This window comes from Oncorhynchus mykiss, chromosome 1, assembly GCF_057628025.1.
Source record: "Oncorhynchus mykiss isolate SJ-2025 chromosome 1, ASM5762802v1, whole genome shotgun sequence".
In the NCBI taxonomy this organism is placed as follows: domain Eukaryota; kingdom Metazoa; phylum Chordata; class Actinopteri; order Salmoniformes; family Salmonidae; genus Oncorhynchus; species Oncorhynchus mykiss.
In genome coordinates, this window is record NC_143022.1 from 45,830,551 (window position 1) to 45,858,429 (window position 27,879).

The following is a 27,879-nucleotide window of genomic DNA, read 5'->3' on the forward strand; positions in this document are numbered from 1 at the left end:
ACAAACTTTGTAAGGTGATCCCCTTAACCCCTTTTGTCACAGACTGGACACAAAAGGTGTATTCCAAAACCAGTGAGACAGGAACGAAAAGCTCCCTTCAAACTAGAACAATTACAGAACAATTACCGTTAAATGGGGGAATTAACCCGACGACATCATGTGTCAATGTACTATGGGAATGCACACTTGTTTTCTCAAGGTCCCAAAGCCGCCAAATACAAGGGCTGTTCCAAAGCGTGTAATCAAATCACATTGATAGCCGGGTCTTTGACAGAGATACCTTCACAGAGCTCCCGGGCTCCCGAGTGGCGCAGCGTTCTAAGGCACTGCATCTCAGTGCTTGACACCCTGGTTTGATTCCAGGCTGTGTCACAACTGACAACTGGCCATGATTGGGAGTCCCATATGGTGCGGCACAATTGGCCAGTGTAGGCTGTCATTGTAAATAAGAATTTGTTCTTAACTGACTTGCCTAGTTAAATACAATGTTTTTTTTATTTTTATTAAAGAAGACCCCATGGCTATCTTTATCAGATTGGGTAAGGCGCCATTCAAGCATCACTCCAGGGTAAGCCTACACAAAACAAAACCCTGGAAAAAACAATTGGAACCATTTCCTTGTTTGCCTGCTAGGTTTTATGGTTATTATGACTCGTACTGTGGTACTCTATACTGACACACTATGGCCTCAAAGGCCTTTTCTGACCAACACATTGCAATTTTAACATTGCCCTTGGAATCATTCTTTTATTTTCTGTCTCATTATGTTTGACGGAGTGTTAGTTTGTTGTTGCTGTAAAGTGTCTTATAATGTTTTTGATATAAACTCAGATATCTCAGATCTCACTTCATTCTTCAGAAATCCCTAAAATAGAGGGAGGTGAAATACAACATTCTTAATATCTTTCTGAGCAGGCAGGTGTTCACACATTACACAATGATGGTCTGGTCCCCATGGAGGAGGTGGGTTGTGTTTTGGCACTACCATCCAACCGTGCATACTCTACCATGACTCAGTGTTGAGGAACAACAGAGTTTAATGCGACAAAGCCAGTCACTAATTAACAACCCTCCTGGGTTGCCGTTTACCCAGAACTCACTGCAAATAATATGAATGTTCATTAGACTTGGGGAGCCACCCAGCTGTCCTCTTTCAGCGATGCCACAGCGACCGTGCCATGGAAACAGCGTCCAGGACAACGGTCTGTCCCATTGTTCCACAGGGCCGTAACAGCCGCCCCTGGCAGAGGGGACACCTCTTGGCTCACTGGCTTCATTGTGGTGGCAGTGGAAGAGCTCCACACGTTTGTGGCCTCGACCATGTGACAAGCTGTGACAAAAAGCCTGACAGCCGTTGTGCTCGCTGGGCACTGTGACCCTGCATACAAGCCTCAGCGACCCTTTTAACTGACACATTTCACCTCCATCTTAACACTGACTAAGCAACAAATGAAGTGGAAAGAAAATAGTCTGGAGATTTTTTAGCAAGAGAGTGGGTTGAATGAGAAAAAGTAGTTAGGATGAGTGGGTATACATATGTGTGTGATTCTGACCTGTGCGGGGATGGGGAATGTATAGGATTCTCACTTATGAATATCAAGTAATTCATGAGTGTAACTCCTTTTTTGCCTCAAGTTAGGGCTGACTATGTCTCCATCCTCTGGGCTCCTGCCATGCGAGTAAAGTGACACTGTGAACCCCCTGCTTTCTGACCCAGAAACAGCCCTGTAATCCACTGGAGGTGAGGTCTCTCTAAATGACCTGCTTTAATTCAGAGCGTCCAGTGTCAGCCGAGGACAAAGCCGCGATGAGAAACCATATCAGGGACAGGAGGCAGTGCAGTGCATACGGTGGCCCGTCCCCAGGGGGGTGGTAGGCTGAGTTGGCTAACTAGAAGTAGGAGCTGAGCCTTAGGGCTGGAGCACAGAACATGGTCCAGGCCACACAATCCACTGGAGCCAGTCTTATGAATGTGCACCCGGTCCTCCCCCTACACTAAATGTTTTACCACTGCAAAACAGAACAGGGTAGAAAAGTACCCACTAAAAAAACTAAGTATGAAGCAGTTGAGGTGTTGAAAGTGTCTTTTCATGTAATAGCACTTCTCCTCTGTGTATCGAATAATTCAGTGGAAAGTATGTCATTGCAGCAAAATACCATTGACATTTTACATCCTGCAGTGAGGCACTTCATGCCTCTGTGTCTTGTGATGCCGCAGTGGGTTTCCAAGGCTGCCTACAGAGACCAGCAACAACAACATCACCAGTCGATAAAAGAACCTGAAAGTCAACCAGCCTCTGCTAAAAAGCTCAAAAGATATCTGTTTTCTTTTGCAACAGTTCTTGTTGAACATTTCTCATTATGTACAACAGGTTCTTATTATCAACTTTGTATGTCTCTCTCTGAATGAAGTTAAACATTCTTCAGACAAACGCTGACAGTGTCAATGCCAACTAATAAAACATCCTAGCCTGAGGCTGTAATGTTAAGTTCAAAGCACTACTCTGGGAAAAAGGTCAGGGAAGGGCACCACTGCCACCATGCTACAATTAGATTTACATGAGTTAAATTAGATGATTGACATTATTCATGATTGACAATGTTAAAGGACTTGACTGTAGTAGCACATTGAAGTTTCCATATTTCTGTTGTGCCTTTGGACTGGGTAATTTATATTTGTTTGTGGTTGCTCATGTCATTTCAGAGAACATATGCAATGTTTTTCCACATTATCACAATCTGACTACATGTCATTTCTGTGCTGATTGAAACGACCAACAAGGAATTCTTAACCACTTCTAACCATTTTTCATCCAAAAGAGCCCCGTCATACTTCATAAGCTACCTTGTCTTAAGCCATTTTTCTCATTCGATCTTCCATTCCTTGTTTTTAGCCTCATTTCACACTGACATTCTGTTGAGGTAGTTATTAATAGACCCAGTCCCACGTAGCATGGAAGACACTTCCTGTTCTGTCTCACTTCAAAGAGAATTAGTCATTTCTGCCTGCAGGTGACTGTCAATTCCCATTGCAGTGGTGGCCTGTATGAAAACTTAATCAGCAGAGAGTGGAACCAGAGTGGAACTTGGCCTGGTGTTGAGATGCGCTGTATGGCCCGCATGAATCTCCCTGAGGTCCAGGTGAATGGGTCAGCAGGGGAGTCAGGTCAGGGTCCTTCCTACATGCGCTGCTGGAGCTCTCAACACTAAGAAAGCCTAGAGAGCCCTCTATTGAAACACTGTAGAATGCTATGCTGCACCCAGATTTGAATGATCCAAATGTTCCTTACTTTAGAACAAGTCTCAGTTTAGTCGTACAGGCGTATGGATGCACGCAGGGTACACTTCACATTTTCCTTTAGATCAATGTGATTTTTTCTACAAGAGTTCCATGACCATGTAATTAACTGGGTTTGTGACACGGGTCTGGTTTACTCTGTTGACAGTAAACAGGTTGTAGAGAGGGCAGAGGCGAGAATCAGCTGGTGGGCAGTCGGTATTTCTAATAGTACATGCTCAGTGAGTGTGGAGTTCACAACGGTCCATCACCCTGTCTTCCAGCCCAAGGGGCCAAGACTCCGCAGGCACAAGGGAAGAATGTCTTCATGAATAAATCAGCCCACTGAGCCCACACAATGAGCCTAAACATTTGTTTAATGGCTACTAAATGAGCATGGGCCAAATTGACTGCTGCACACACCACAGCGCCTCCCTCCCTCTCCTAACCTCCTGATCTAAAGAGCTGCTTATGGAAAGGGGGTGAATAAGAGCAGATAAGCCCTATTAGCTCCTTCTCATTTCTCTATCAAAATCAAGCCACTTTTTTAAAATTTATTTATTTTTATTTTTTTTACAGTGGCTCAGTCTAAGTAAACATAGCTAATGGGACCTTTGGAAATAACACCATCGCTTTAGGGTACTTTGAGCAGACATAAGGACCTACTGTATTGAAAAGAGTAATGGCAGGCTCACAGGCCAAATATCTGGAAAACACCCCCGTGCATTTCTGACAGTGTTTTTGTCCTACCTTTTTTAGCAGTGGTAGGGCGACATTATTCCTCTCCTTTATCAGGTTTTCCAACTTCTTCGTCATTGCATTCCTGTAAAAAACTAATTAGATTAGAGTTTATTAGTCAAATGCACAAGGTCACAGATGTAATAGCAGAGTAACGTGAAAATCTTAAACTCCGAGCTCCAAAAGTGAAGGTTAGAGAGAAGTGGATGAAATAATAATACAAATAATAATATACATATTTACAATGGTAACAATGATAAATGTCCATTGGGGGTGAGGGCAGAAATACATAATGTCCTGTGATATAACATATTTATGTTAGGTGTTTTAACAGCCTCGTTTACCTCAGAGAAACTAAAGGTTTTCCAATTCGTTTTTTTTTTTAACTAGAAAGGATGCCCTTTTCTTGGTTTGTGTAGGCTGAGGTATATAATAGCCTAATCTCTACAGCTCCTACGAGCAGGGAGCCTGGATCTGTTGTAAACCACTGACCCCCACTGGCAAAGACCTGCTTCAAAATAAAAACATTACCCTTTCTCCATTCCTTTCTAAATGGGCTCATTCTTGTTCATAACTTCTATAACACGTAATTTTTTGGGCTATGATTATATTTTTCCAACACCTGCCACCACTGCTACAATACAGTAGGCCAAGGCTAGACTATTTGGATAATATTGCAATTTCACATTGCTATTACAAATATGTCATGTAAAAATCGGACATGTAATTATAGTCAATCACATAACATGAAAAAACATGTTGTCCCCATCTGCTACGAATAGCCTACTAACCTCTTCTCCGTGGATCTATTAGTCGCACTCATGGTTTATCATAGTCTATCTACTCTTATGGTAAAAATCTAACATATTACTGTGCTGTGACGGTCATGGTTGACCAATGCTGATAACGTGAGGACGGGTCCCGCTGCGTCAATGTAGCTGAGCTGTGGAGAGGGGGTGTGCCTCCCTCGCTTCAGCCTTGTCGCTCTATGGCGCTCTCTCCGTAACCAGGGGGATGTCTCATTACTCCAAACATGACTGATCTGATGGCGTCACAGTTACATTAGTTCCCTAACGTCTATTTGTTCTAATTCCGTCCGATGCCATGAATCCTTTTGGTGTTACAGTTGAAGTCGGAAGTTTACATACACTTAGGTTGGAGTCAATAAAACTCGTTTTTCAACCACTCCACACATTTCTTGGCAACAAACTATAGTTTTGGCAAGTTGGTTATGCCATCTACTTTGTGCATGTGTAGCCGATGTGAAATGGCTAGCTAGAAATTGTAGTGCGCGCTAGTGGCGTTTCAACAGGTGACGTCACTTGCTCTGAGACCTTGAAGTAGTGGTTTCTGCGGCTTTTGTGGAGCGATAGATAACGATGCTTCGAGGGTGACTGTTGACGTGTGCAGAGCATCCCTGGTTCGTGCCCAGGTCGGGGCGAGGGAACGGACGTAAACGGACGTCCAACAATTGTTTACAGACAGATTGTTTCACTTATAATTCACTGTATCACAATTCCAGTGGCTCAGAAGTTTACATAGACTAAATTGACTGTGCCTTTAATTAGCTTGGAAATTTCCAGAAAATGAAGCTTTTGATAGGCTAATTGACATCATTTAGTCAGAAGCTACATCAGGCTAATTGACATCATTTGAGTCAATTGGAGGTGTATCTGTGGATGTATTTCAAGGCCAACCTTCAAACTCAGGGTCTCTTTGCTTGACAAAATCAAAATAAATCAGCCAAGACCTCAGAAAAAAGTCTGGTTCATCCTTTGGAGCAATTTTCAAATGCCTGAAGGTACCACGTTCATTTGTACAAACAATAGTACACAAGTATAAACACCAATGGACCACGCAGCTGTCATACCGCTCAGGAAGGAGACACGTTCTCTCCTAGAGATTAACGTAGTTTGGTGCGAAAAGTGCAAATCAATCCCAGAACAATAGCAAAGGACCTTGTGAAGATGCTGGAGGAAACAGGTACAAAAGTATCTATATCCACAGTAAAAACGAGTCCTATATCGACATAACCTGAAAGGCCACTCAGCAAGGAAGAAGCCACTGCTCCTAAACCGCCATAAAAAAGCCAGACTACAGTTTGCAACTGCACATGGGGAAAAAAGATTGTACTTTTTGGAGAAATGTCCTCTGGTCTGATGAAACAAAAATAGAACTGTTTGGCCATAATGACCATTGTGATGTTTGGAGGAGAAAGGGGGAAGCCTGCAAGCCGGAGAACACCATCCCAACCGTGACGCACAGGGTGGCAACATCATCTTGTGGGGGTGCTTTGCTGCAAGAGGGACTGGTGCACTTCACAAAATAGATGGCATCATGAGGACGTAAAAGTATGTGGATATATTGAAGCAACATCTCAAGACATCAGCCAGGAAGTTAAAGCTTGGTTCCAAATGGGTCAAATGTACAATGACCCCAAGCATACTTCCAAAGTTGTGGCAAAATGGCTAAGGACAACAAAGTCAAGGTATTGGAGTGGCCATCACAAAGCCCTGACCTCAATCCCATAGAAAATATGCGGGCAGAACTGAAAAAGCGTGTGCGAGCAAGGAGGCCTACAAACCTGACTCAGTTACACCAGCTCTATCAGGAGGAATGTGACAAAATTCACCCAACTTATTGTGGGAAGCTTGTGGAAGGCCACCCGAAATGTTTGACCCAAGTTAAACAATTTAAAGGCAATGCTACCAAATACTAATTGAGTGTATGTAAACTTCTGACCCACTGGGAATGTGATGAAAGAAATAAAAGCTGAAATAAATAATTCTCTCTACTATTATTCTGACATTTCACATTCCTAAAATAAAGTGGTGTTCCAAACTGACCTAAGACAATTACTTTTTTCTAGAATTGTGAAAAACCAAGTTTAAATGTATTTGGCTAAGGTGTATGTAAACTTCCGACTTCAACTGTATCGGGTTTGGACCAGGTAGTGTCCTTCCCCGAGGCCCCAAGGTCATAAACGTATTATAAAGAATGACCCAAATAAGAAAGGGATTTTTTTTGTCACTTGGCATGTACAGTAACTGTAGCCTACAAGGTCATTTCTACAATGGTAGGCTATGCCTGCTGTGACTTTTTTCTTCATACATCTTCACGTCTGTTGTTATTAGGAAATGATCTGATTGTCACTGATGTGTTTACTCATCATCAGCCAACAGTCCAATAAGCTACTGAACAATTCCACTGATGAAATCAATATCCTTGCAGTTGTCACCAGATGCAGTATACCCCATCAAGATAATTCCTGATTGAATTCAGTGAAACACCTGTAATGCTTATCATGCAGTCACTCCAATAAATTAAGTATGACAATAACACAGGAGTGGCTATACATCCCAATAATAGTGGCTAGGCTACCTGAGATGTTTGTTAAGTTCAGTCTATGTGCGATTTGTGGCTGAAAAGCTGTCATCCGGGATGGAGAGAAGTGTAAGAAAATCAGTTAAATACCTGTAATGGACACAGCATGCATATTTAATATGGGTCTTGTCTATGGATTGTGAAATCAAAACCTGCTTTAGTCCCTGTAACTCCAAACAGAGCCCTTCTAAGGTACCAAATGCCTGTAGAGTTCTACTACAGACACAAACAACTGGCTCACAAACAGGGCCATTAAACAAGTTTATCCCTCTAAGCCAAAGGGGCATCAGAACACAGTTCAGGTTTCCATAGATACTGTATATTGAGAGTATAGTAAGCCTAGGCTACAACAACACATGCTGTATGTTTGACTGTCATGACAAGAGTTACAAATGCCAACTGAGAAAAATAAGACTTACATTCACTGAAAGTGACTTCTGTTATTTTTGGCACTAAATAAGGTATGTGTAAAGCTAAAAATAGATAGATAAATAACTAAATTGTAAAATTAATCATTGAAGAGCTCATTTATGAAACCTTACCACTAACATCTTACCACTAGCACAGAAGCCACAGCCAAGCACATCTATAGGTACTAGTATGCTGTTTAACTAAAAACATTGTTGAAGACTTTGAAGTGTCCCTTTCTTTATTCTTCAGTGTTTTTAGGCCTCTTTTCACCTGCTTTCTTAGAGGCTGAGCTGTTTTGATTTTCTTCCCCATTTCCCACTTTCTTTCTTCCCCATTTCCCACTCCTCATTGCTCTAATCCTCCTCATCAAAAATCTGGTCATGCTCTGATGGGTGGTTTGGTGGAAACAGATTAAGCCTAATCCTAGGCTAAATTGCACTTTTAAACTGGGCTAACTGAAATTGCATTTCTCAGACATGGTTTAAAATAGTCTCAGGCTTGCCCTGGTCTAGATTGAAAAAGTCTGATTTCCAGAAGGACAATTAGAGTTCATCTAGATCTAAGTGAAGGCTTAAATGAAACCTGGCCAGAGGCAGGCTTAACTTCAGATTAATGGATGTTGGCCGCCAGGTTGACCTTGGCAATGGAGGAGAATGGATTACCTGGACTATTTCAATGATGATCAAAGAGCACCACCAAGGCCAGACAGAAAGGTGGTTATAGACAGGAGTAACCCACGGAAGGATTTTGATGAAATCAATTTCCATGACCATTTCCGTATGTACAAAGAAATTGCAATTGACATTATTTGTTTGCTTGAGCCAAGGCTTTTAGATGACTCTCTTCATGGGAGGTCCATCTCTCCTTCCCTATAAGTACTGATCACCTTGAGGTTTTTGGCATCTAGATGTTTGTGCTGTAATTGAACCGACTGTATGTAGAATAGTCCACAACGTCTGCAATGCTATGTGTGAACTGACAGTTGCATCAAGGTCCCTGATGCTGCTGCTCAAGACAACTACGAGGAAGAGTTCTATGAATATGGGTTTCTTCCATGGAGTCACTGACTGTATAGATAGATGTCATGTTCCCATAAAGTGTCCCTCTTCATCAGATGCTGAGGAGTACAGGAATCTTTAAAAAATGGTTCTCAATAAATGTACAAAGTGTGTGCACTACCAATTTGCAGTTCTCCAACATTGTTGCGCTAGCATGGCTATGATTTTCCCTATGAAGATTCATGTTGCACGGATGGATTCACTGATCAAAATAGTGCCTAACTTGTTGGCAGTGTGTGAAGATGTTTTTCTTTGTGACACCTACAAAACATGTAGCGTTTTTATTTTTTAATAAAAAAAAAAATCAAAATACAATTTATAGGCCTACATTCTTTGAATCCTAACTGAAAGATTAGCTTGATTGACACTGTCTCTTGTCTCTCTGTGGTTCTTTGACAAGGACCCAATCTTTCTTGCTGGGAGGTCCTTTCAATACAGGCAAAATCTTCATCTGATTGTACAAAAAATAATAATAATCCAAAACCTGTGGCTTTGACATTCTGTAACAGTTGGTATCATCATCATCATCCCCATACCATCATCAAGCTCCATCAAGTCCGAGTGATTTAATTGGTTCTTGGCTCTGTTGACAAGAGCAAATAGTCCTCATTCATCACACTCAAACGAAACAGTTATCATAGTCTTTGCGGCTGGGTCGTGCCATGTCATTTCAGCAAGCCATGACACCCACGATCTCAGATTGTTCTGAAATCATTTCTGTAGTTAGAAACAGATCAAATTAGCATTCCTGCTACATTATTATGGTGAAATATACTTTTATCTGAGAAATTAAGTTTATTGATTGCACCCAAATTGGCAGTTTTAATTTATAGGATGCATATAATATTAAATAAAGTACCTAACATCCGAGCTGGACAAAACTTTTTTATTTTTTCTAACAATGTGTTAGGCATGAGGTATCCAAAGGAAAGGTCAAAAGCCACCCACCCATGAAGCGTGAAAATGCTAATATAGGTACCATTGACTTGCATGGTTGCTGTCATACCTGGTCCATAAACTGCTTACAGGGTAAGAAAAACAATGTAATTTTACATGGGTGAACTATCCCTTTGTGGCCAATAAAACCAAAGCATGTTGCTGTCATACCTTGTCCATAGACTGCTTACAGGGTAAGGAAACAAATGTAATTTTGAAATTTGGGTGAACCTTTAACATTGAGGGGGATCTTTAAACTTGTTTTACCTAATGGCAGGAACAGCACCATCTAGTGGTCAGGGTGTAGTATGGGACATTAACCTAACTTCAATGACTAATTTCTCTGAACAGGGGGGAAAGAAACATTAGCAATTTCACTGGGAATACATTACATAGGATGAAGAAACAATTCTCAGAGCCATACTAAAGTCAGACACAGAGAACTGATACTGTATAGCTTGCTAACGATAGTTGCTAAATGACGTCTGAAGTCTCTTAACAGTGTACAAACTATAACAAATGAATACTAAATAACTTAGCTAAACGGCCACATTGAAATAAGTACTTGATTACTTATTTCAAGCAATCCAGCGACAAACGGAATCTGGCACATCTCTATTGTGTTTCTGTTTAGATGATTCGTTCTTTTTTTGTGTACGTTGACAAAAATGTTGAAATATATAACCTTACTGTTAATGACAATGGAAAACCATTATTCGAAAAATAAGATATAAAACTCCATATGGTTCCACTTGTGTGTCCTACATTTACAAAAAAAAATACAATGACGAAAGTTGTATTTCAAAAGCCCAGCTAGCTCAGTTGTGTCAGTCAGATGATTGTCCAAACAAGGACACTTACACGGGCGTCAGTTTACATCCACAAAATACTAATGTACAGGTAAAACTAGACTTCTCCCATCTTTATTCTTCTGAAACAAATGTATCACGGCTGCAGTACGATTAGTGTCAATATTGTTGTTATTGGTTGCACTAAGCTAGGCACCGACCACTGCAATGTTAGCTACTATTGCTAAGCTTTAGTTACGTAACCTGACGCATCATGACTATATACAATACATGACCAAAAGTATGTGGACAATTCATCCTAAAGTTGTCCGATGGGGCTGAGGTCAGGGCTCTGTGCAGGCCAATCAAGTTCTTCCACACCTATCTCAACAAACCATTTCTGTATGGACCTCGCTTTGTCCGCAGGGGCATTGTCATGCTGAAACAGGAAAGGGCCTTCCCCAAACTGTTGCCACAAAATTGGAAACACAGAATTGTCTAGAATGTCATTGTATGCTGTATCGTTAAGATTTCCCTTAACTGGAACTAAGGGGCCTAGCCTGAACCATGAAAAACAGCACCAGACCATTCCTCCACCAAACTTTACAGTTGGCACTATGCATTGGGGCAGGTAGCGTTCTTCTGGCATCAGCGAAACCCAGATTCATCCGTCGGACTGATTCTTCATTGGTGAGAATGCGTTTCCCCTTCTCCAGAGTCCAATGGCGGCGAGCTTTACACCACTCCAGCCGACACTTGGCATTGCACATTGTGATCTCAAGCTTGTGTGCGGCTACTCAGCCATGGAAATCCATTTCATGAAGCTTCCTTTCAAACAGTTAGTGATAGTGAGTGTTGCAACCTGAGGACAGATTTATGGGCTACATGCTTCAGCACTTGGTGGTCCCATTCTGTGAGCATGTGTGGCCTACCACTTCGCGGCTGAGCCGTTGTTTTTCATAGACATTTCCCCTTTACAATAACAGCACTTACAGTTGACCGGGGCAGCTCTAGCAGGGCAAACATTTGTTGGAAATGTGGCATCTTATGACAGTGTCACGTTAAGTCACTGAACTCTTCATTGAGGCCATTCTATTGTCTATGGAGATTGCATGGCTGTGTGCTCGATTTTATATATCTGTCAGCAACAGGTGTGGCTGAAATAGCCAAATCCATTCAATTGGTGTCCACATACTTTTGTATATAATGTATTACCTAACGTTAGCTGAAGGGACCAATGGGGCTAACACATTAATGCTTATTGTTTTTACTAGCTAGCTAGGTATCTGTCAGCAATCATCTGTATCATGCAAGCCTGGTAGTTAGCTAAATTATTATATTTCCAATAGATACTAAATGGCCCCAGGCTATTTCTGTAGCCAGCAGATCCGACCCGGTTGCTTACAGCTGCCCTGGGGTCGGACAGGCTTCCTGTGTAGATTAAGATACTGCAGAGCCGGCGCAAGATATGGCCTGGAAACGTACCTCACTCCAGGGATGAGAAATACGTTGTACTCCGAATTGTCCCATTATCCAACTGTTACACCGAGAAGATTGAACGACTACTTGTTTTTTATCAGTCGTTCAATCTTCTCGGTGTAGCAGTTGGGATAATGCAACAATTTGGAGTACGACGCATTTCTCATCCCTAGATTGTGTTATGTTTTCCAGGCCATATTTTGCGCCGGCTCCACGGGGTCTTAATCTACACTGGAAGCCTGTCTGACCCTAGTGCAGTTGTTAGCAAGTGGGTCGGATCTGCTGCCTATAATTTCTGTAGAAATTGAGAATGATAGCTTGCCTAATAAATCAGACTATGATACAAGCTTTCTGGGTGCACAGTCTGAATTAAAGCCCTGCAAAGACTTGGAAAGTTTGCTTACAAGCCAGATTACTGTACTGGTTGTCCCTGTTTGTTCTTATTAGGGTTGAAATTAAAGAAGAATTATCCAAAGGAAAGTATTATTAAACCGACTTTTCATAACTCTGGTGCTGCCATTGAGGTTTCTACCACCAGGCACATGCTCAAAACCACGTAAACACCTGCAAGACTTTCAGTTACGTAGTTTGCGTGCATGTACTTCCGTCTTGTGCACCTGCCGTAGATGATGAGCAAGCAAACCATGATGGCCACCGACAGAGACACTCGTGTTTTAAGTCACGTTAATAATACTTATTTCCATCCGAATAACAACAAAGTCACCGGACAACATTCTTGCTAGGAAAGGGACTGTTTGGAAATTTTTGTTGTATATGTTCGAGAGGAAGGAAATTCCGCACTGATTGGAAAGGGGCAAAATGATAGTTTGAGATGCATATCTGGTATACATGACACAGGATGTGATTGCGTTCTTATTACTGTACATATACTCACTACTCTAAATTGAATTGGTTTATAACTTCTTTCATCTGCTTTCAGCTGAGAAAATGAAGAAAAACAAGGGAAAGGTGAACACCACCACTGAGAAGGAGTTTGTATTTCGGTTCAGGGCAGGGAGGAATGTCTGTGTCCTCAAAGTACCTCTGCAATTCCCTGTCCAAGAAAATGTCAGTGACCTTCATGGACGACTTATGCTGCTGCACAAAATACCTTGCTTCGTTGAGAATGGTGAGATTTCCATTTAACTAAATAAAATGAAACTTTATCTCTTCTATTCATCCAAACATACCTTTTGGTACTAATCATTTAATGTATCTTGGTTTAGAACTGAAGAGCACACTGTCCACCTTTATTGAGAGTGAAACCATCCAGGACTATGACAGAGAAGCAGAGTTGGCCCTACAGAGACTGACAACAGGAGAGGTGGACATCAACCAGCTTACAAACACATGGGCTAAGGCCTACTCGGAGGTAAAAGCAGAACTCAAAATCAAAGACAATGTTTAGAAGCATATTTTCATATTAACTTGTTTGTCCCTAAAGCTAACCCGGCTCCTGCTTCTGTCCTCTCGCTTCTTCTCCCTGATCCCTCGCTTCTGTGTGATAGTGTCGCACCCGCCGAATTATATATATATTTTTTCATTTCATCATGTTGTTCACCTCACATTACAGAAGTGGATGACACTGTTGGATGTATGAGACTACAGTGCAATCTGTATTCTTATGTTATTTTCTGTATGGAACAATCCAATTATCTGAAAGATGAGCTAGAGAAGTGTTTGCGTACTGTGCCTCCTGATAATATAATTATCTCCCAGTGTCTGAGTTGTGGTCATAGATCATTATATTGATACAGAAAGTCAGTGAGTCACAGACAGTTGACTGCTCCTTAAGTTTCGGAAACAATGTATCAAATTAGATTGGAAAGATTTGCTAAAAGTTCTCGGGAGTTGCCAAGATGTAGTGTTTGTCTTTGAGTTGCAGCTCATCAATTTTATACAAGCAAGACCTGCATCGTCATTAAAATCATTAAAACATCTGTGATCTGAAGAGCGAGATTACTAGACATGGTGGCTTTTACTTTAAATGGATGAAAGCGGAAACTCCCTTTGAAACAGAATATCTTCCCTATTTTTTTAGTCTTTTAAAGTCGACAAGATCATCGGCTTCATGCACTTCAAAGTTCTGGACTTAAAATTCTGCTGCCACTTGCTCAAGCACTTGTAAAAATTAACAAGGCTGGCGCTCCAATAAAGCTTGGTTGCTCACTGCTGTGATGTGTACAGGGTAACCATTAACATTTTACTGCACTAGTGCAGAAATACTCATGGACGCTGTCCAGTGTATTTGTAGGAACTGCGAAGGTCTTTTTAATGTATATCATGTTTGCTGCGTAAAGATCCCTGGACTTATATTAATAGAGGAAGACTCTAAACTTTTCTATGCCCATTCTAAATATGGCACAAGTACAAGGTCCCTCTCGTAGCTTCCCCTCTATTACGTTCGTTAAGGAGAATCGCCTCTTGCTTTTCACACTGTCCACTCACAATTGTTGCCCAGGTCTTTTGTACAGCACAGTCACTCACTTTTTCACTTCCTACAATTTCCTCTGATCTACTGAACAATGTCTTCCTGTGATTTTCCTTTACTCTCAAAAGGTTACTCCCAGATGCCATCATCCTCTTTTCCTTGTTCCTATTTAGACAACGCTGGAACATGCTCGTCCTGAGGAGCCCTGCTGGGATGAGGACTTTGCAGATGTTTACCACGAGCTCATCCATTCCCCGGCCTCTGACACCCTGCTCAACCTGGAACACAACTACTTTGTCAGCGTCTCAGAGCTCATCAGTGAGAGAGACATGGAGTTGAATAAGTTACAAGAGAGGTTGGTATGATCATAGAGATACGTCCTCAATTGCAAAGGAGCCAATTAAGTCATCGTAGTTGAAGTTAGTTTCATATAACAAATGCATAATGCGTTTAGCATTGTTCTGTTTTTCTCAACTCCCAGACAGGCAGCAGAGATGGACAAAGTCATGCAGGAGCTGGGAAAGACCATGACTGACCAGGATGTAAATGCAGTTGCCTCTCAACACTTCGATGCCCAGCAGGTAAGACACAGAACCAGTCAGTTTGTCCGTTTGAGCTACAAGCATTGCAATGCTCTATGCACAGAGCTACACAGTCATGAATATTCATGATTGGTCATTCTTCTCTCTGGTCAGGTGCTGGAGAACAAGTGGGCCAATGAACTGAAACAGGTGACTCATATTCAGAAGCAGGAGTATCAGGAGTGGGTGATCAAACTGCACCAGGACATGCAGAACCCCAATAACAGCACTATTAAGTAAGAGAGAGAGAGAGTGTTGGTGCCTATGTGTGTTTGCGTGCTTGTGAATGCATATGTGCAGAAATGTACTTACTCTCATGTAGCTTTTTAGGGGGGTGCAAATCAGCATTTTATTTTTCTGTTCCTTGAAATCCTACTAAAACTTTCAAGGCTCACAGTGAAGCAACATTGGTTAAATCAAGATAATGAGTAGTCGAGTCAGGTGGTTAAGTGCTTGGATGGGAAAGAAAGCTTGCAGACACAGTGGAATGACACAGCAGCACTTTCAAATGCACGCTCAAGAGGCATTGAAAGAGCATCCTTGCTGATTTTATGTTGTTGTTATATATGGTTTATTCCTTTTTATGTGCAATTCGTCAGTCCCAATGCACCTCATCTGGGGTTTGATTGATAGAATTTATTTGACAATTTGTAAAATACATACATGGTGACGCCTCCACATACAATTTAAGAAAATCATCAAGGATAACACAATAAAGCTTAACAGCTTATTTTCATCGTGGTCCTTTTGAAGAAGGAAAGGGGAAGGTGAAATACAACAAGGTTAGGCGGCAATTGTAATGACAACAGACAATGACAGACACAATTGTTGTTTGTTTCACAACACCTGATAATTAATACAATTTCCTTTCCTAATAAACAACTATGGACAGGTACATCTTCCTTGTCTCACATACCCTTAATATATAAACAGTATATATATATATATATATATATATATATATATATATATATATATATATATATATATATATATATATACTAACTAACTAACTAACTAACTAACTAACTAACTAACTAGAGGTCGACCGATTATGATTTTTCAACGCCGATACCGATTAATCGGCCGATTTTTAAAATGTATTTGTAATAATGACAATTACAATAATACTGAATGAACACTTATTTTAACTTAATATAATACGTCAATAAAATCAATTTAGCCTCAAATAAATAATGTAACATGTTCAATTTGGTTTCAAAGATGCAAAAACAAAGTGTTGGAGAAGAAAGTAAAAGTGCAATATGTGCCATGTAAGAAAGCTAACTTTTAAGTTCCTTGCTCAGAACATGAGAACATATGAAAGCTGGTGGTTCCTTTTAACATGAGTTTTCAATATTCCCAGTTAAGAAGTTTTAGGTTGTAGTTATTATAGATAAATAGTCCTATCTACTATCTAACACATTGACAACAGCCACCCTCGAAGCATCGTTACCTATGCAGAGCAAGGGGAACATCTACTCCAAGTCTCAGAGCGAGTGACGTTTGAAACGCTATTAGCGCGCACCCCGCTAACTAGCTAGCCATTTCACATCATTACACCAGCCTAATTTCGGGAGTTGATAGGCTTGAAGTCAAACAGCAGAGCTGCTGGCAAAATGCACGAAAGTGCTGTTTGAATGAATGCTTATGAGCCTGCTGGTGCCTACCATCGCTCAGTCAGACTGCTCTATCAAATCATAGACTTAATTATAACATAATAACACACAGAAATACGAGGCTTAGGTCATTAATATGGTCGAATCCGGAAACTATCATCTCGAAAACAAGTCGTTTATTCTTTCAGTGAAGTACGGAACCGTTCCGTATTTGATCTAACGGGTGGCAACCATCAGTCTAAATATTCCTGTTACATTGCACAACCTTCAATGTTGTGTCATTATTACGTAAAATTTTGGCAAATTAGTTCGCAATGAGCCAGGCGGCCCAAACTGTTGCATATACCCTGACTCTGCGTGCAATGAACACAAGAGAAGTGACTCAATTTAACCTGGATTTCTTTTAGGTAAATATGCAGGTTTAAAAATATATACTTCTTTAAGGCATTGATGTTTATGGTTAGGTACACGTTGGAGCAACAACAGTCCTTTTTCGCAAATGCGCACTGCATTGATTATATGCAACGCAGGACACTCTAGATAAACTAGCAATATCATCAACCATGTGTCATCATCAACCATAACTAGTGATTATGATTGATTAAGTTTAATGCTAGCTAGCAACTTACCTTGGCTTCTTACTGCATTCGTGTAACAGGCGGGCTCCTCGTGAGGCAGGTGGTTAGAGCATTGGACTAGTTAACCGTAAGGTTGCAAGATTGAATCCCTGAGCTGACAAGGTAAATATCTGTCGTTCTGCCCCTGAACAAGGCAGTTAACCCACCGTTCCTAGGCAGTCATTGAAAATAAGAATGTGTTCTTAACTGACTTGCCTAGTTAAATAAAGATTAAATAAAGGTGTAAAAAATGTTTTTAACCGAAATGAATGATTTCCGATTGTTATGAAAACTTGAAATCGGCCATAATTAATCAGCCATTCCGATTAATCGGTCGACCTCTAATACATACATACACAAGACAGTCACAATATAATAAACAACAGGCACCAAAAAGGCAGACCCTATGCTATCCCGGACATTTCCCTCCCTGCCACCTACTTTAATCTTACCACTCACTTTTGAGACATGCTACTATTTAGCCATTTTTTCAGTGAGAACTTGAAACAACCTATGGAGGTTATACATTTATAAATTATTCGGAAGATTATTCCAAAGAATGGCAGCCGAGTATACATTTTTTCCCTATACCACTTTTCAATCTAAAAGGAACAACGTCAGTTTCACTCCTTCCAGTTGAATAGTTATGGTTGTCCCTTACTAAATTAAGTAGTTACCTGGGGACCATACTGTGGACAATCTTATGTACAAGACACAATTTTATCTGAGCAACTCTCTCCTCCACTTTTAGCCATCTAAGGCTTTCAAAGTGGGAATAGTCAAGATGTGTGCTGGAAGTTTAAGAATAATCATGACTAAATTGTTTTAATACATTTTTTTATATCTTGGTGGCACGATTGTACCAGGAAGAGCTTGCATAATCAAAGTGGCACTGAACAAGAGCCCCTGCCAATGTCCCCATTGCATTCTTATTCAGATATTTGGAGGTTCTTGCAAGGAACCTCATTTTATGGTTCACTTTGGCGATAACATATTGTGCCATGCTCTCCCGTCAGATGGTTATCTTCGTAGCCCTGTGTCCAGTCATCTTCCAGTCCCAGATCTGTTTGTGCTGTTTAGCCAACTTCTATGCTCATTAGCGTGGGCAAGACGGCAGACACAGGTCCGGGACAAGGCTAGTCATCTTGTGAACCCTGCCCTTTACAGTGTGAGGTTGTGTTTGTCAGTGAGGAGATCAAGGTGCAGCCCAGTCAGCTGACAGTGGAGTCTGAGCCTGGGGCCAGGCTGTATGAGGAGCACCGACAGCTGGAGGAGAGCTTCACCATCCACTTAGGTACTATACTGTCTGTGTCCCCATGGAAACACTGCTGCCTGGTCCACAAGCCTATGATAAAAATGAACCCTGATGACAGCCACTGGATTTATACTTTACTTCCTGACATCGTAAAATATAAAGACGTCCCATACGTGTTGAGTGTATATTTTTGTTTGTTTCTGATGTATTTTGACGGTGTCGTCCAGGTGCACAGCTGAAGACCATGCACAACCTGCGGCTGGTGCGGGCAGACGTGCTGGACTTCTGTAAGCACCGTCGGCATGGCAGCAGCGGGACCAAGCTGCGGCGGCTGCAGACTGCTCTGTCGCTCTACTCCTCGTCCCTGTGTGGCCTGGTGCTGCTGGTGGACAACCGGGTCAACTCCTATAGCGGCATCAAGAGAGGTGAGAGGTCAGGGGCCAAGGGTCAGTGGTCAACATTAAGCAGGGGACCACACTGTTAGGCCCTGTTAGTTACCCATTTATCATTACTGAATCAATTCAATCTTTCTTATTGCCATGACCACATATGAAGATGTTTGGCTTGAGGACACCAGTGAGTTAGATGTTTGAGCATGACGATAGCTCATAAAGGTTTTGTCACAGAACATACGCCAACCCCTAACCTTCATAAACATTGTGAGATTGTAAGACTCCTCATCATGTGTTTGTGTGTGTTCCCCAGACTTTGCCACAGTATCTAAGGAGTGTACAGACTTCCACTTCCCTCGGCTGGAGGAGCAGCTGGAGGTGGTCCAGCAGGTGGTGCTTTACGCCTGGGCTCAGAGGAGCAGCAAGCACAAAGTCCAGCCGGGTGAGTCAGTCACACACACACACCAACAGGGATGAAAATGATTGGCACCCCTGTTTTCAATACCTTTCAATACATCCCCTTGCGAAGATAACGGCACTGAGCCTTTTTCTAACTGTTTTACGAGGAGAACACCTTGGGAGGGATGTTGGACCATTCCTCCATAGAGAATCCTTCCAGATCCTTGATATCCTTCATCTGCTCTTATGGACTTCCCTCTTCAATTAAATCACAGGTTTTCAATGGGGTTCAAGTCTAGAGACTGAGATGGCAATAGCATTTTTTTTGTGGTCAATTAACCATTTATTTTTGGATTTTGATGTGTGCTTGGGGATATTATCTTCCTGGAAAATCTTTTTGGCTGAAATGTCCTGCTACTGGGTAAAGTTCATGATGGGGCTCCCGAGTGGTGCAGCGGTCTAAGGCACTGCATCTCAGTGCTAGAGGCGTCACTACAGGAACTGGTTCGATTCTAGGCTGTATCACAACCGGCCGTGATTGGGAGTCCCATAGGGCGGCACACAATTGGCCCAGCATCGTTAGGATTTGGCCGGGTTAGGCCGTCATTATAAATATGAATTTGTTCTGAACTGACTTGCCTAGTTAAATAAAGGTTGAATCATTTTTTTGTTTTTGACCTTAAAGGTCCAATGCGTCCGTTTTTATCTCAATCAAATCATTCCTGGGTAACATTTGAATTACCCTACTGTGATTATTTATTTACATTTTAAATGAAAACAAACAAAAATTGTTTCTTAGCAAAGGGCAATTTCTCAAGCAAGAATTTTGCTAAAACTGGGAGTGGTCTGAGTGGGGAGGGTGAAAACTAAGAATTAGCTGTTATTGGCAGAGTGGTTTGGAATGCTCTTGCTTATTGGCCAGTCAAGTTCTTCCACACCGATCTTGACAAACCATTTCTATATGGACCTCGCTTTGTGCACAGGGAATTGCCATGCTGAAACAGGAAAGGGCCTTCCCCAAACTGTTGCCACAAAGTTGGAAGCACATTGTATGTCATTGTATGCTGTAGCATTAAGATTTCCCTTTACTGGAACTAACCCCAGACCATTATTCCTTCTCCTCCAAATTGTACAGTTGGCACTATGCATTGGCGCATGTAGCGTTCTCCTGGCATTCGCCAAACCAAGATTCCTCCCTTCGGACTGCCAGATGGTGAAGCGTGATTCATCACTCCAGAGAATGTGTTTCCCCTGCTCCGGAGTCCAATGGCGGCGTGCCTTACACCACTCAAATTGACACTTGGCATTGCGCATGGTGATCTTAGGCTTCTGTGTGGCTGCTCAGCCATGGAAACCCATTTCATGAAGCTCCTGATGAACAGTTATTGTGCTGACATTGCTTCCAAAGGCAGTTATGAACTCGGTAAGGAGTTTTGCAACCAAGAACAGACGATTTTTACGCGCTTCAGCACTCGGCGGTCCCGTTTTGTGAGCTTGTGTGGACTACCACTCCTAGACGTTTCCACTTCACAATAGCAGCACTTACAGTTGACCTGGGCAGCTCTAGCATGGCAGAAATTTGACGAACTGACTTGTTGGAAAGGTGGCATCCTATGACGGTGCCACGTTGAAAGCCACTGAGCTCTTCAGTAAGGCCATTCTACTGCCAATGTTTGTCTATGGAGATTGCATGGCTGTTTTATACATCTGTCAGATCCTGGCCCAGTAAAGTCATGTTTGAACAAGGGCAAAGTAAATGGCAAACTGGACATATGTGTTAGGGATTATGTCAGGAGGAAGAACAAGGCTCTTTTGACATCATTGCCAACGTGTGTTGTCGGAAACCTCTGTCAAGATCCATCCGTATTACAATCCCCATTGAATGGCTGTTTGAGTGGAGAGCTATCAGAGAGCTGAGTATGGAAATAGTCCTCCTGGCTATCAGGCCTTATATGACCTGTGACCTCTGTAGCTATTGTCATTTACTTCCTGAAAGGTCATGTTTGCTCACACGTTTTCCATACAGGAAATTCTTAACTCATCTCTTGTTTTCCTTTTGACAGAGGTTCCTAGGAATGGAACTAATAGTGAAGATAAAAACAAACATTTGGAAAGGAATCCCTCCAATATCTTACCAGGTAAAGTTGACTGAATATATGGTTTTGACAAATTCTTTAAGGGACGAATCCTGACATTGTGAACATTTTACTTAAATATGCACTATGCAGAAAACGCTCTGCCATTTCCTGGTTGCTAAAATTCGAATAGTTTGCCTTATTTCAAATTGTGACAAAGCAAGTATAGTGTAGCGAATTTCGTTCTACCCCTGAACAAGGCAGTTAACCCACTGTTCAGTCATTGGCAGTCATTGTAAAAAATAATTTGTTCTTAACTGACTTGCCTAGTTTAGAAATTTCATAGGGCCTCCCGAGTGGTGCAGTGGTCTAAGGCACTGCAGTGCTTGAGGCGTCACTACAGATCTGGGTTCGATCCCGGACTGTGTTGCTGCCGGCCTCGACCGGGAGACCCATGGGGCAACGCACAATTGGCCCAGCGTCGTCCGGGTTAGGAGAGGGCTTGGCTGGCCGGGATGTCCTTGTCCCATCGCGCTCTAGAGACTCCTCTGGCAAGCCGGGCGCAGGCACGCTGACACGGTCGCCAGGTGTACGGTGTTTCCTCCGAACACATTGGTGCGGCTTGCTTCCAGATTAAGCGAGCAGTGTGTCAAGAAGCAGTGCGGCTTGGCAGGGTCGTGTTTCGAAGGACACATGGCTCTCGACCTTTGCCGAGTCTGTACGGGAGTTGCAGCAATGGGACAAGACTGTAACTACCAATTTGGATATCACGAAAATTGAGGGGGAAAAAAACACACACAAAAACAAGTCATAGGCTGTCATTTCTAATACCTTATCTTACTCCCTAAATTCTCTTCTGTCACGGTCTCAGGTGAATTTTACATCTCCCGCCACTCCAACCTGTCTGAGGTCCACATAGTGTTCCACCTGTGTGTGGATGACAACGTGCGCTCAGGCAACATCACGGCCCGGGACCCTGCCATCATGGGCCTCCGCAACATCCTCAAGGTCTGCTGCACTCACGACATCACCACCATCACCATCCCTCTGCTACTGGTCCACGACATGTCAGAGGTGAGAGAGAGCCTCATATTATGTGTGTAAAAGGAGAAGATTATTTACCTCGAGGTCCCAGAAGTCAGATGCATAATGCATGTACAGTGTTGTATATTATTTACAGGTGAGAGATGACAGTTATACATATGCTATGTATGCATAACTGGTGCGGTGTGACTTGAGTTTATGTAAGTTCAGGTCACAAGCAGTTACCATTATGCTACATTTTGCATTGTTATGAACACCAATCAAAATCGTTTTTTGGGGTCCAGCATGTTGGTGATGTTTAATAGGAAAGAGTTGTGTGAAGAGCTTTGATAACTTATTAGTTAACTGTACAGTTATATGGTGTAAACCCAGTGAACTGTACTGACCACTCCTGGTTCCTTGGTTAGATGATTAGTGGGGGAAGGAGAAAAGGATGGAAAAATAGACTGAGGAAGAAGGAAAGGCGGAGTAGTGAGGGTGTTATTTCAGGCCTTAGGAACTGATTTGCCCCTCCTGGCCTGCAGTTAAACAGTGCTGCAGACCTGGGTTCAGATGCAATTTCAAATACCTCAAATTATTTGAAATTTATTTAAAATACTTCCAATCTAAGTAGTTGATTTAGGCCACAAGATTTAAGAATACTCAAATACACAGAAAATAAGTATTTTAAATAACAAATAATCAAATACACATATATTTGAACCCAGGTCTGCAGTGCAGTGGGCTGTTGTCTCCATTCCTAGTGTCATCCTGACATGTTCCTACCCTCCCCGATGGCACATTCACAAGCCTTTGATACTGTCTCTCCTTTCTACTTCCTCCTCCACGTCTCTCTGCTTGTTTGTTCAGTGCAACCTCGGCAGTGTTCTGGCCTGTTCAGCTCTGGTTGTGAACTCTCCTTAGCATTTCCTCCATTCAGGAGTAGATGAGGGAAAAGCGGAGAGTCGTGAACATTTGTGTTTACTCAAACTGAGTATACAGCACTCTGTACACACAGAGGAGGGTAGCGATAGCATTGAAAGACAGCAGCACTCCTGAGTCCACATTAGACAACCCAGAACCTGAGAACAGCCATTTCTCAACAAGCTGCTGCCTGATGTAGACCTCCTCACTGCGGTGCAGAGAGGGCCCTCTCCTTATCGTGCCACAACATGCCTGATGAAAAGTCTTCTCTCAAGTCAAAGCAAGAGCGTGTTCACAAATGTATTCTGTATAGTATGCTCACTTCCTAAGGTGCAGGAACCAGTCTCTTTTTCAGTTGAAAGCATTTCCCTCGGGATTCTTCTTTTCCAGTGCTTTTTCCAACTGAAGAAATTGTACTTTTGCCCAGCTCATTTTATATGTACAGTGACATAATGACCAGCATAGTTTGTCAAAGGAGCCATAGAAGGCAATGAGAAAATGTTGATTCTTTATGAAAATATGCTTTTTGACAACGTCAGGCAGGCAGAATAGAAGGGAACAGTGAGGATTAGTGTGTTCCACCACCCTGTGGCCTGACTGACTCCTCTTATTCTCTCACCTGCAGGAGATGACCATCCCGTGGTGCCTGAAGCGGGCCGAGCTGGTCTTCAAATGTGTCAAAGGTGAGATAGTAAGACGCACCAGTGCCATTTTCCACTCTTGTGTCTCCTCTGAGACCTCTCTGTCCTGACTTAAGATGTTTCTCTCTGCAGGTTTCATGATGGAGATGGCTTCGTGGGATGGAGGGATCTCACGGACTGTCCAGTTTCTAGTTCCACAGGTAAGAATAGTTCTGCTGGTAAACTGGCCAGAACCTTGATGACTCAGACCTAGCTTGCACTGTATTTCAGTATTGCAGAATATATACAGTACCAGTTAAAAGTTTGGACACCTACTCATTCCAGGGTTTTTCTGTATTTTTACTATTTTCTACATTGTAGAACATTGTACAATAATAGTGAAGACATCAAAACTATGAAATAACACATGGAATCATGTAGTAGCCAAAAAACACATTAAGAACGAAAGGAATTCCACAAATTAACTAAACAAGGCACACCTGTTAATTGAAATGCATTCCAGGCGACTACCTCGTGAAGCTGGTTGAGAGAATGCCACAAGTGTGAAAAGCTGTCAAGGCAAAGGGTGGCTACTATGAAGAATCTCAAATATAAAATATATTTTGATTTGTTTAACACTTTTTTTGATTACTACATGATCCCTTCACTATTATTCTACAATGTAGAAAATTGTAAAAAAAAAAGAAAGAAAAACCCTTGAATGAGTAGGTGTCCAAACTTTTGACTGGTTGTGTGTGTGTGTGTGTGTGTGTGTATTTATATATGTGTGTGTAAGATTATTTATATGATTTGTTTTGGTGAGAGCTCTTATTTCTCTATAGAACCATTCCCTTTATTAATGTGGCTCTGTTACAGGTTAGTTATATAAGTCTATTGTTCTGAGGGAGTTTCCCTATAGACTGGGTTGCCTATACTATGCTTACATGTTGACAGGCTCAGGGGATAAGACCAGCATCAAGGGTTATAACAGCTTTTACGTCTGCCAGCCTTACGCTCCGATACCATTCAAAATAGAACTTCTAAAACAGCATTTTCTACACCTCAAACGAGACACAACGTCAGGCAGGTAGAATAAAAAATAGAACTTCTAAAGCAGCCTTTTCTACACCGCTAGGTCTGAAGACGAGTGTTGTGAGTGGAGACGTTAATACTTAAAATGCTTATTAGAAGGCTTGTTAGAGTTGTGACCTAACATATTCCCTATGAGAGCCATAGCTGTCAGAGCACACATGATTACAGCATCTTGACTGGTCCCACAGGAAATGGGACACCGAGCTAAAGGTTCCTGCTTAGGTTTTCGTTAACTCTTGTACACAAATAAGCGACAACAACAAAAATGTTGTGAATTTGTATGTTAAGAATTTCCCCCAAGTTGATGTTGTGCATGTAAGCCGTTTGTGTCCGTTTAGGCTACTCTGTTGGAAAGACATCCGTTCCATGCGTGCTCACTAAAAGCATTGCTGTCTGTCTGTGTTTTATTGACAGAGTATATCGGAGGAGATGTTCTACCAGTTGAGCAACATGCTGCCTCAGATCTTCCGCGTCTCCTCCACCCTCACGCTCACCTCCAAACGCTGAGGGAGACACAGGACCAATCACATTGGCTTGGAAACTGTCAACACTGAGTTCCAGCAAACATATTTAAATAGTTGCATTTCACAGGGGTTAGTGTGATTGATGACTTTAGAGCTTCCTGTCACAAGTGATTATCAACCCCCTTGCATAATTAGCATCTTGAGGCAAGGCGGCATCATCTCGGGGCAAGGTGACATCATCTTGCCAAAAAGATAGATTGTGTTGTTGTCCGAGACGAGCATTATGCAGTTTTTGTGCATTGCAGTGAATTATAGTGAAGGCTCTGTCTGTCATTATTCCTCTCCACTCGAGTAACAGCAGAGGGCACTGTTCTCAGAGACAAAGCCCCCAACTCTCTGATAGATGTTTATTCTACTTTGTGCCTAAACATGGACTTTATATTTTATTATGAAACTGACAGTTGGCATTAAAGTTGCACCCTATTGAGCATACACAGGTTCAGCACTTAAACTTTTCGATGTGGCATTCCAATGAACTCATTCCAATTTACTCCGTGTTTACACCTCGGCGGTAAATGTTTTTAGTAGAAATGTATGTAAGGAGTGTTGAAACTGTTTCAAGGAGAATGACAGGCTGTGTATATAGTCACAAACTTACATTACTGATCTAATGTGAATCTCATCTCTGTGAAATGTTTCTGATTTGACATTATTTACATTTTACTGGGGCCTGAAGCACTGGAGTATAGTCTACACCATATTGCAGTTTCTGCACAATTTTATTTTCTGTTTAGGAATAATCCACGATTGGCTAATCTCCCTGAAGCTAATATGACATAGTAATTGCATTCCGTTTCTGCTTGGATTAAGTCATTTTAGGTAGATGAAATCATTATTATTGTCAGACACTCGGGCTCCCGAGTGGCGCAGTGGTCTAAGACACTGCATCTCAGTGTAAGAGGCGTCACTGCAGTACATGGCTCGAATCCAGGCTGCATCACATCCGGCCGTGATTGGGAGTCCCATAGGGTGGCGCACAATTGGCCCAGGGTCGTCCTGTATAGGCCGTCATTGTAAATAAGAATTTGTTCGTAACTGACTTGCCTAGTTAAATAAAAAAATAAAACACTTTCCTGCCCTGAATATCAGTGTCAGTATTGAGATGTTTAAACAGATCAAGTGCACTAATCAAAACAGTGTCTTTTTGAAGTGAAAAACAGATGGCTGTTGGCATTCTCCTCCGAGCTCTCAAGTTGGTGTCGTGTTAACTTGCCGCACTTTTTATACCGTACTGCAGTGGTGAGAACCCACATAACGCTACGGAAATGTGTCACTGAATGCCTTGCATTCTTGCCATTGGTCTCGGTGGCCTTAAGTGTTGGGTTCCCTGGGGCAGAGGAACCATGGTGCCGAGTCAGCAGCATCATGCACCGGCCCGGCCCAGTGTTTGTCCTTCCTCCTCCCTGGTGTTGTGTGCAGCCAGGCAGCCTGGATTTCAGAGCCTCACACATAGGCCCTCTGACGAGGACAGCAAATCCCTTGAACAATTGACCTCCTAGGGGGGTGATTGGTTCCTGGGTTCAGGTACACAACTAGCCCCATGTGGCACGTTCATGTCAGACTAGTCTTGGTTTGACACGCTTTACTGACTATAGTCCCCATGGGGAAATGTTGTTGCAGCATCATGTACGTGTTTATATACAGTAGACAACAAATTGACAATACAAAATTCACAAGTTGCATTCAGTATATACCAATGAAAGAGACTAGCCTGCTGACCTTACTGGGTGGATAGGAACATTAGCCCGAGCTGTTTAGGAGGGATATCACACTTGGCACAAATTATTGTCTAGTTCTGTTTTTCCTGCTGGGGGTGGGTGCTCTGTTTACAGTACAGGGCCTTGGATTTAATCAAACCGGTAAACAAGACATGAATGCTCTTGCACAGCAAGAAATAAATTAATTGGAGATTATTTTAGTTTCACACTGTTGATTGATGGCTTTTTCTCTGCCAAGGAGGGTTCAGATATGAGTATGAGTATTCACTTGTATCTCGCTGTTATCTGTTTTAGTAACACTTTAATAATAGCTTTGTTATTGTGTAAAATTGAGTTTAGGGGTTATTGCTGCGACACAAGTGGAATAAGGACCATTCGAAAAATGTGTTAACACAATATTATTACTATAGAAATACTACGCCGGCATGGAGCTACGCTGAAGTTTTACTTCTGTATAGCACAGTGCATCCTGTCCACATGACGCAGAAGAGACTCTTATTGGCTCCCGAGAAGCTAACAACAGTGTGCTGTTTTATGT

The 27,879-nt window shown here is 42.1% G+C and overlaps 2 protein-coding genes across 2 annotated transcripts in view; one reads left to right on the forward strand and one right to left on the reverse strand.

The window, feature by feature from the left end:
• The window catches only part of LOC110523448 (dual specificity tyrosine-phosphorylation-regulated kinase 4), a 34,909-nt gene extending 30,805 nt beyond the window's left edge, over nucleotides 1–4,104 (reverse strand). Inside the window, exon 1 of the mRNA XM_036978022.2 lies at nucleotides 4,028–4,104. Coding sequence (XP_036833917.2) covers nucleotides 4,028–4,093 — 66 coding nt within the window. The 5' untranslated portion in view covers nucleotides 4,094–4,104. The remainder of the gene's footprint in view (nucleotides 1–4,027) is intronic.
• A 6,471-nt stretch (nucleotides 4,105–10,575) lies between these two features.
• On the forward strand, nucleotides 10,576–26,706 carry LOC110523466 (FERRY endosomal RAB5 effector complex subunit 3). The gene is made up of 14 exons (XM_021602172.3): nucleotides 10,576–10,704; nucleotides 13,012–13,200; nucleotides 13,298–13,443; nucleotides 14,676–14,857; nucleotides 14,984–15,083; nucleotides 15,198–15,319; nucleotides 18,507–18,613; nucleotides 18,802–18,999; nucleotides 19,280–19,408; nucleotides 21,429–21,503; nucleotides 22,312–22,514; nucleotides 24,013–24,070; nucleotides 24,161–24,228; nucleotides 25,514–26,706. Exons 2-14 carry the CDS (start codon nucleotides 13,020–13,022, stop codon nucleotides 25,604–25,606), a joined length of 1,662 nt encoding a protein of 553 aa, XP_021457847.2. The 5' UTR covers nucleotides 10,576–10,704; nucleotides 13,012–13,019; the 3' UTR covers nucleotides 25,607–26,706.
• The last annotated feature ends 1,173 nt before the right edge of the window (nucleotides 26,707–27,879 follow it).